The sequence below is a fragment of the Oncorhynchus masou genome, chromosome 33 (assembly GCF_036934945.1).
Source record: "Oncorhynchus masou masou isolate Uvic2021 chromosome 33, UVic_Omas_1.1, whole genome shotgun sequence".
NCBI classification, from domain to species: domain Eukaryota; kingdom Metazoa; phylum Chordata; class Actinopteri; order Salmoniformes; family Salmonidae; genus Oncorhynchus; species Oncorhynchus masou.
This window is the reverse complement of record NC_088244.1, coordinates 2,694,658-2,703,708: the sequence shown is the minus strand read 5'-3', so window position 1 is coordinate 2,703,708 and position 9,051 is coordinate 2,694,658. Positions and strand designations below refer to the sequence as shown.

Below are 9,051 nucleotides of genomic sequence, written 5' to 3'. Positions count from 1 at the left end.
TAATGAAACTGCCTTGATATTCTGTAAATCCAACCGACGTACAAAACCAAAGAGAGAACACAACAGAACAAGCAGATGAATAAAATACAATTATATCAAAACATTTTTTTTTTAAGTACATATTGTTGCACGGAGGAGGAATCAGTGTTTGGCAGAATTAGTGTTTACAAATGATTTATTTACTAAACTCAGAATCTGAATCTGAACATTAGAATAGTTCCATACATAACATTACAAAACGTTTGTCTATATAGTTGTTCATAGTGATATCTATACAGCACATACATATAAATTCTCTCAACAATCTAATATTTCTATTGTCAACATTATAATCCATTTTTAAATAGATGTTTGTTTTATAATAACATTTTCCATATGGTACTATCTTCAAGTTTATATTCATATGTGCTCTCTTTTTTTCTCTCACCACAATAACTAACATCTAATCCCTCCCTCTTCCCTTACTTCTTTATGTTTAGGTAACTCTCCCCCGTCCCCCATTTACTCAGCACACAGATAGATCCGCAAACAGACACACAGGAAGGAGTGCGGCATTATGGGTACTGTAGTTTCCAGGCACCACACTCCTCCCCCCCGTCACTCTGCTGACTCTGACTCTCTGTGGAGAGGAAAAGAAGACAGGAAACATTAAGAGAGAGGGGTGTTTTAAATCTGACCCAAAGAGGTCCGCTGTGCAAACAGACACACAGGAAGGAGTGTGGCATTGTGGGTACTGTAGTTTCCAGCTGTACTGTTCTACCTGATAACTAATCCCAGGTCTAAATCAGTGTCTGATTACAGGGGAACAATGGGAGAGAGAGAAAAGCAGTGGCACTGGCTTGGATTGGATCCAGATTGTGAATTTGAGGGCACTAAGACTTAATTCTGATCATCCTGTTGCTCCTGACTGAGTGGAACTGAACACGTGGAGGTAGTGAACAAAACGAAATAACGGAGAATCCTATTTAGGTTCACATACAGTATATATTTATTATGCGATAATAAACTCATTCTGTGTGAGTTTAATTGCTAAAGCTTTAAATTAAAACAAAATAAACTGAGTTTAAAGTAAAAAAATAAATCAATATATATATATATATATGAATATATAATAATATAATATATAAAATAAATATAAAATATTCTTCATAACATGTCATAATAATTCCTCATAATAACAGTAAGGATGTCTAATAAAATATATTAAAGTAAAATAATTATAATACAATAACCATGTAAAAACAATATCATAATGTGACTCGCCAGCCGTCAACCGCCTCCACACTCCCTATTTCCTCCTCCCCCTCACATCTGATTGGCGAAGGAGGTGGGGGTGTGGCCATACTCTCCGCCCTCCTGGTTGTAGCCCTGCTGCTGCTGGTTGTATTCTGGCTTGTAGTCCCCCTGGGAGCTGGCGTAAGGGTCCTGCTCGTACCCCGCCTGCTGGCCGTACGAGTCTGGGGCGGGCTGCTTCTCCTGGGGAGGAGGGGCGCGCATGAAGGGGGCGATGATGCCGGTCTCCTTAAAGACGAACCACAGGTTTCCTCCCCACAGCACCAGGTTCATGAAGCCAAAACACTGAGAGGAGAGAGAAGGGAGCCAGAGAGAGAGAGAGAGAGAGGCAGCAAGAGAAGCAGAGAGAGAGAGGCAGCGAGAGAGTCAGAGAGAAAGAGAGAGAGGCAGCGAGAGAGGCAGAGAGAGAGAGAGGCAGAGGGAAGAGAGAGAGAGAGAGAGAGAAAGAAAGGGAGGCAGAGAGAGAGAGAGAAAGAGAGAGAGAAAGAAAGGGAGGCAGAGAGAGAGAGAGAGAGGCAGCAAGAGAAGCAGAGAGAGAGAGAGAGAGGCAGCGAGAGAGGCAGAGAGAAAGAGAGAGAGGCAGCGAGAGAGGCAGAGAGAGAGAGGCAGCGAGAGAGGCAGAGAGAAAGAGAGAGAGGCAGCGAGAGAGGCAGAGAGAGAGAGAGAAAGAGAGAGAGAAAGAAAGGGAGGCAGAGAGAGAGAGGCAGCGAGAGAGGCAGAGAGAAAGAGAGAGAGGCAGCGAGAGAGGCAGAGAGAAAGAGAGAGAGGCAGCGAGAGAGGCAGAGAGAGAGAGAGAAAGAGAGAGAGAAAGAAAGGGAGGCAGAGAGAGAGAGGCAGAGAGAGAGAGAGGCAGAGAGAGAGAGGCAAAGACAGAAAGAGAAAGAGAGAGAGAGAGAGAGAGAGAGAGAGAGAAAGGGAGGCAGAGAGAGAGAGCGAGAGAGAGAAAGGGAGGCAGAGAGAGAGAGAGGCAGAGATGGGGTCAGTTATATTACTATTAGATATATAAGACTAGATATGTGCACAACTTTCACTGGGGACGGGGGAGGAGAGAGAGAGAAGGGAGAGAGAGAGAAGGGAGGGAGAGAGGAAGGGAGAGAGAGAGGAAGGGAGAGAGAGAGGAAGGGAGAGAGAGAGGAAGGGAGAGAGAGGAAGGGAGCAGAGGAAGGGAGGAGAGAGAGAAGGGAGAGAGAGAAGGGAGAGAGAGAGGAAGGGAGAGAGAGAGGAAGGGAGAGAGAGAGGAAGGGAGAAAGAGAGGAAGGGAGGAGAGGAAGAGACATAGGAAGGGAGGAGAGGAAGGGAGAGAGAGAAGGGAGAGAGAGAAGGGAGAGAGAGAGGAAGGGAGAGAGAGAGAAGGGAGAGAGAGAGGAAGGGAGAGAGAGAGGAAGGGAGGAGAGGAATGGAGGAGAGGAAGAGAGGAAGGGAGAGGAAGGGAGAGAGAGGAAGGGAGAGAGAGAGGAAGGGAGGATAGGAAGAGACATAGGAAGGGAGGAGAGGAAGGGAGGGGAGGAGAGGCAAGGACAAGGGGAGATCTCTCATGACATTAACAAGGATCCAGGATCCAGGGAGATCTCTCATGACATTAACAAGGATCCAGGATCCAGGGAGATCTCTCATGACAGTAACAAGGATCCAGGATCCAGGGAGATCTCTCATGACATTAACAAGGATCCAGGATCCAGGGAGATCTCTCATGACATTAACAGGGATCCAGTGAGATCTCTCATGACAGTAACAAGGATCCAGGATCCAGGGAGATCTCTCAGGACATTAACAAGGATCCAGGATCCAGGGAGATCTCTCATGACATTAACAAGGATCCAGGATCCAGGGAGATCTCTCATGACATTAACAGGGATCCAGTGAGATCTCTCATGACAGTAACAAGGATCCAGGATCCAGGGAGATCTCTCATGACATTAACAGGGATCCAGTGAGATCAAAAAGACGTGGGAGAAGTCAACAGTCTCACATGAGAGGATTATTATTAAAAACATGTGTATCGCAGATCAATCATTAATATCTCATTTCAATCAATGTAACGTAAGATCTCTGTTACAATGAATGGAAAGGTATTGCTTTGACAGAGTGATCGCCGGAACCATTCATAAGTAGACAATATTATTGTAATGCAACCGAACACAGCAGAGACACTCACATTGTAAAATCACTGCTACAGTAAACTGTTATAGTGAGCCAAAGCAGACACTCACGACGGAGGTGTTGAGTCCAGACATGACGGGGTCGTGAACTTCGCGACAGAGGTTCCCTTCCTCGTCGCAGGCTGAGATCAGATCCACCACCTTCTCAGGGTCCGTGGACGCCTTGACATCCGACAGGCCCTTAGCCCACGCAGCGGAGCTGACCAACCACATGAAGGTGAACACACACGTCACGCCAAAATCCTGAGGTAAAACGGGGAATGAGAGATCAAACTCACAGAATGACATATTGAACACCTGACCAAGATGGCCACCGTTAGCCTTCTAGAGCTATGCAGGTCTATGACATCATTCCCTTTATAGAACACCTGACCAAGATGGCCACCGTTATCCTTCTAGAGCTATGCAGGTCTATGACATCATTCCCTTTATTGAACACCTGACCAAGATGACCACCGTTATCCTTCTAGAGCTATGCAGGTCTATGACATCATTCCCTTTATTGAACACCTGACCAAGATGGCCACCGTTAGCCTTCTAGAGCTATGCAGGTCTATGACATCATTCCCTTTATTGAACACCTGACCAAGATGGCCACCGTTAGCCTTCTAGAGCTATGCAGGTCTATGACATCATTCCCTTTATAGAACACCTGACCAAGATGGCCACCGTTATCCTTCTAGAGCTATGCAGGTCTATGACATCATTCCCTTTATTGAACACCTGACCAAGATGACCACCGTTATCCTTCTAGAGCTATGCAGGTCTATGACATCATTCCCTTTATTGAACACCTGACCAAGATGGCCACCGTTATCCTTCTAGAGCTATGCAGGTCTATGACATCATTCCCTTTATTGAACACCTGACCAAGATGGCCACCGTTATCCTTCTAGAGCTATGCAGGTCTATGACATCATTCCCTTTATTGAACACCTGACCAAGATGGCCACCGTTATCCTTCTAGAGCTATGCAGGTCTATGACATCATTCCCTTTATAGAACACCTGACCAAGATGGCCACCGTTATCCTTCTAGAGCTATGCAGGTCTATGACATCATTCCCTTTATTGAACACCTGACCAAGATGGCCACCGTTATCCTTCTAGAGCTATGCAGGTCTATGACATCATTCCCTTTATAGAACACCTGACCAAGATGGCCACCGTTATCCTTCTAGAGCTATGCAGGTCTATGACATCATTCCCTTTATAGAACACCTGACCAAGATGGCACATATGTTACAACTCTCGACTGAAGAAGGGATGGAGTTGAGTCATCTGGGCACACAAACTCCGTACAGGGCAGACCAACAGGAGCAAACCAACCAACAGATGGGGTGGGGTGGGGTAGGGGGTGGGGTAGGGGGTGGAGGGATGGAGTTGAGTCAGCTGGGTGCACAAACTCCGTACAGGGCAGACCAACAGGCGCAACCAACCAACAGATGGGGTGGGGTGGGGTAGGGGGTGGGGTAGGGGGTGGAGGGATGGAGTTGAGTCAGCTGGGCGCACAAACTCCGTACAGGGCAGACCAACAGGCGCAACCAACCAACAGATGGGGTGGGGTGGGGTAGGGGGCGGGGTAGGGGTGGGGTAGGGGGCGGCGAACCTGATTGGTAAACAGGCTAAACTCCATACAGGGCAGACCAACAGGTGCAACCAACCAAGAGATGGGGTGGTGTGGGGGGTGGGGTAGGGGGCGGGGTGGGGGCGGTGAACCTGACGATGTTATGACGACTTGCGGGGAGAACAATAACGACAAAAACGGTATATACACTGAACACAAACATGTGCAACAATTACAGTTCATATGAGGAAATCTATTGAAATAAATTCATTAGGCCCCAATCCATGGATTTCACATGACTGAGAATGCAGATATACATCTGTTGGTCACAGATACCTTTAAAAAGGTAGGGGCGTGGATCAGAAAACCAGTCAGTATCTGGTGTGACCACCATTTGCCTCATGCAGCGCGACACATCTTCTCATAGAGTTGATCAGGCTGTTGATTGTGGCCTGTGGAAACTTGTCCCACTCCTCTTCAATGGCTGTGTGAAGTTGCTGGAATTTGGCGGGAACTGGAACACCCTGTGTTACACGTTGATCCAGAGCATCCCAAACATGCTCAATGGGTGACATACCTGATGGGTATGCAGGCCATGAAAGAACGGAGACATTTTCAGCGTCCAGGAATTGTGTACAGATCCTAGAGACATGGGGCCGTGCTTTATCATGCTGAAACGTGAGGTGATTGGCACGACAAATGGGCATCAGGATCTCGTCACAGTTTCTCTGTGCATTAAAAATTGTGCAATTGTGTGAATTTTCCGTAGCTTATGCCTGTCCATGGCACAGGAGGCTGAGAAAGGCTCATAATAATGTCTGGAACAGAGCCAATGGAATGATATCAAACACCTGGAAACCATGGAAACCCTGGAAACCATGGAAACCATGTGTTTGATGTACTTGATACCATTCCACCTATACCGCTCCAGCCATTACCACGAGCCCGCTCTCCCCAATTAAGATGCCACCAACCTCCTGTGTCCCATACCATAACCCCACCATGGGGCTCTCTGTTCACAACACTGGCATCAGCAAACCGCTCGCCCACACAACGCCATACACGCTGTCTGCCATCTGCCCAGCACAGTTGAAACCGTGTTTCATCCGTGAAGGGCACACTTCTCCAGCGTGCCAGTGGCCATCGAAGGTGAGCATTTGCCCACTGAATTTGGTTACAACGCCGAGCGGCGGTCAGGTCACGACCCTGGTGAGGACGACGAGCACACAGATGCAGTGACTGTTTCTGGAAGTTTCTGCAGAAATTCTTCGGTTGTGAAAACCCACAGTTTCATCAGCTGTCCGGGAAGCTGGTTTGAGATGATCCGCAGGTGAAGAAGCCGGGTGTGAAGGTCCTGGGCCAAATTCTCTAAACTGACATTGGAGGCGGCTTATGGTAGAAAAATAAACATTAAGTTCTCTGGCAACAGCTCTGGTGGACATTCCTGCAGTGAACATGCCAACTGCAATCTCCCTCAACTTGAGACATCTGTGGCATTGTGTTGTGTGACAAAACTGCACATTTTAGAGTGGCCCAGCACAAGGTGCACCTGTGTAATGATCACACTGTTTAATCAGCATCCTGATAGGCCACACCTGTCAGGTGGAAGGATTATCTTGGCAAAGGAGAAATAATTTCATGGTATCCAATTGTTAGTAGATACTATCTTGTCTCATCGCTACAACTCCAACGCGGGCTCAGGAGAGACGAAGGTTTGGTGACCTTGGTTAGCGTGCACTGCGACCGGCACGCCACAGGAGTCGCTAGTGCGCGATGAGACAAGGAAAACCCTCCCTAACCCGGACGACGCTAGGCCAATTGTGCGTCGCCCCACGGACCTCCCGGTCGCGGCCGGCTGCGACAGAGCCTGGGCGAGAACCCAGAGTCTCTGGTGGCACAGCTAGCGCTGCAGTGCAGTGCCTTAGACCACTGCGCCACCTGGGAGGCCAAATAAGCTTTTTTTTGTGCCTATGGAACATTTCAGGAATATTTTATTTCAGTTCATGAAACATGGGACCAACACTGTTGCGTTTATATATTTTTTCAGTATATATATTTAAAAAACAAATTCATACCACAGCAGCTCGGGCACAGGTTGACACTTATCTGTCTTGTCTTATCATGCCTGTACACACTATTCCCTTGGGACCCTCCCCCACTCACGATGAGTGGTCCCTTGTTGTTCTCCCGGTACTTCTCCAGGGCGAAGACGTAGACGCTGAGCGCAGCCATGGAGTAGAGGAAGGAAAACACACCAATGGTGACGAAGAACTCTGCTGAGGAAGAGTAGTCACCAACCAGGAAGAGACGCTCGGGTGGACCCCCCTTGCAGGTCGGGGCATCAAAGTATACTTGGTGAAGCCTGAAGAAAGAGAGGAGCAGGAGGATAGTCACGGACCTTGTGATATGGAATAGTATTTTGGAGGAAGTTCCATTATTAACCATATACTCGCATGATGAATAACCTTTGCCTTGGAGCTAAAGACCTATGTTAGCTCCTTGAGTCTATAACTCAGCAGGCCATAACAGCCCTGGTCCTGATCAACAGAGAGAACCTTGACTAACCTGAAAGGATACTCAAATTCCACCCCTATACTCAGGTCGCTCTCTGTCCTGTTTTTACACAGCACACTCATCTTGAACATCCCGGAGTAACTCCCACATGTTGAGAATGCAAAGATGGCAAAGATCTGCAGGAAAGGAGAGAATAGAAGAGATAAGAGGATAGGAGAGGAGGAGTGAAGAAAATAGAGAAGAAGAGGAGAGGAGAGGAGAGAAGTGAAGAGAAGAGAGAAGAAGAGGAGAGGATAGGAGAGGAGAGCAGAGAGAAGAAGAGGATAGGAGAGAAGAGAAGAGAGAAGAAGAGGAGAGGAGAAGAGAGAAGAAGAGGATATGGGAGGAGAGAGAAGAAGAGGATAGGAGAGGAGAGAAGAAGAGGAGAGAGAAGAAGAGGATAGGAGAAGAGAGGAGAGAGCAGGATAGGAGAGGAGAGAAGAGAGAAGAAGAGGATAGAAGGAGAGAGAAGAAGTGGATAGGAGAGGAGAGAGAAGAAGAGGATAGGAGAGGAGAGGAGTGAGAAGAAGAGGATAGGAGAGGAGAGGAGTGAGAAGAAGAGGATAGGAGAGAGAATAAGAGGATAGGAGAGGAGAGGAGAGAGAATAAGAGGATAGGAGAGGAGAGACGAGAGAGTAAGAGGTTAGGAGAGAAGAGAGAAGAAGAGGATAGGAGAGGAGAGAGAAGAAGAGGATAGGATAGGAGAGGAGAGGAGAGGAGAGGAGAGAGAGAAGAAGAGGATAGGAGAGGAGGGAAGAGAGAAAGAGGATAGGAGAGGAGAGAAAAGAGGAGGGAAGAGAAGTGAGAAGAAGAGGAGAGGGGAAGAAAGAAGAAGAGGATAGGAGAGAAGATAAGAGAGAAGAAGAGGATAGGAGGAGAGAGAAGAATAGGAGGAAAGAGAAGAGAGAAGAAGAGGAGAGGAGAGGGGAAGAGAGAAGAAGAGGAGAGGAGAAAGAAGAAGAGGATAGGAGGAGAGAGAAGAAGAGGGAAGAGAAGAGAGAAGAAGAGGAGAGGAGATGGGAAGAGAGAAGAAGAGGAGAGGAGAGGGGAAGAGAAGATTAGAGAGAAGAGAGAAGAGGAGGGAAGAGAAAAGAGAAGAAGAGGATAGGAGAGGGGAAGAGAAGAGAGAAGAGAGAAGAAGAGGAGAGGAGAGGGGAAGAGAAGAGAGAAGAGATAAGAAGAGGAGGGAAGAGAAGAAAGAAGAAGAGGATAGGAGAGGAGGGAAGAGAGAAGAAGAGGAGGAGGGAAGAGAGAAGAAGAGGAGAGGAGAGGGGAAGAGAAGAAAAACGCAGGGCCAGGAGAATAAAGAATAACAGTATGATTTCAACACTCCGAGACACTGAGGGACTGATATGTGCAGTGTGAAAGCCAAGTTAACACTCTCCAAGTTCAACACACTTCAATTCATTTGAAAGTTATGGTTGACTAATTGACAATAAAACTCACAAACAAGGGCTCAACAACACCACACAACACAAAA

General features: G+C 47.4%; 1 protein-coding gene across 2 annotated transcripts in view; it reads right to left on the bottom strand.

Annotated features, from left to right (window-relative positions):
- Window positions 1-9,051, bottom strand: part of LOC135527681 (synaptophysin-like) — a 34,813-nt gene that overhangs the window by 2,072 nt on the left and 23,690 nt on the right. The window contains exons 3-7 of one of the 2 annotated variants that reach the window (XM_064956173.1): window positions 7,584-7,708; window positions 7,182-7,380; window positions 3,504-3,695; window positions 1,310-1,578; window positions 1-619 (exon numbers count right to left, since the gene is read on the bottom strand). The exon at window positions 1-619 is cut by the window's left edge and continues 2,072 nt beyond it. In XM_064956173.1, coding sequence (XP_064812245.1) covers window positions 598-619; window positions 1,310-1,578; window positions 3,504-3,695; window positions 7,182-7,380; window positions 7,584-7,708 — 807 coding nt within the window. In that variant the 3' untranslated portion in view covers window positions 1-597. Of the gene's footprint in view, window positions 1,579-3,503; window positions 3,696-7,181; window positions 7,381-7,583; window positions 7,709-9,051 lie in introns of both variants that reach the window. The other variant, XM_064956174.1, reaches the window with a different exon arrangement.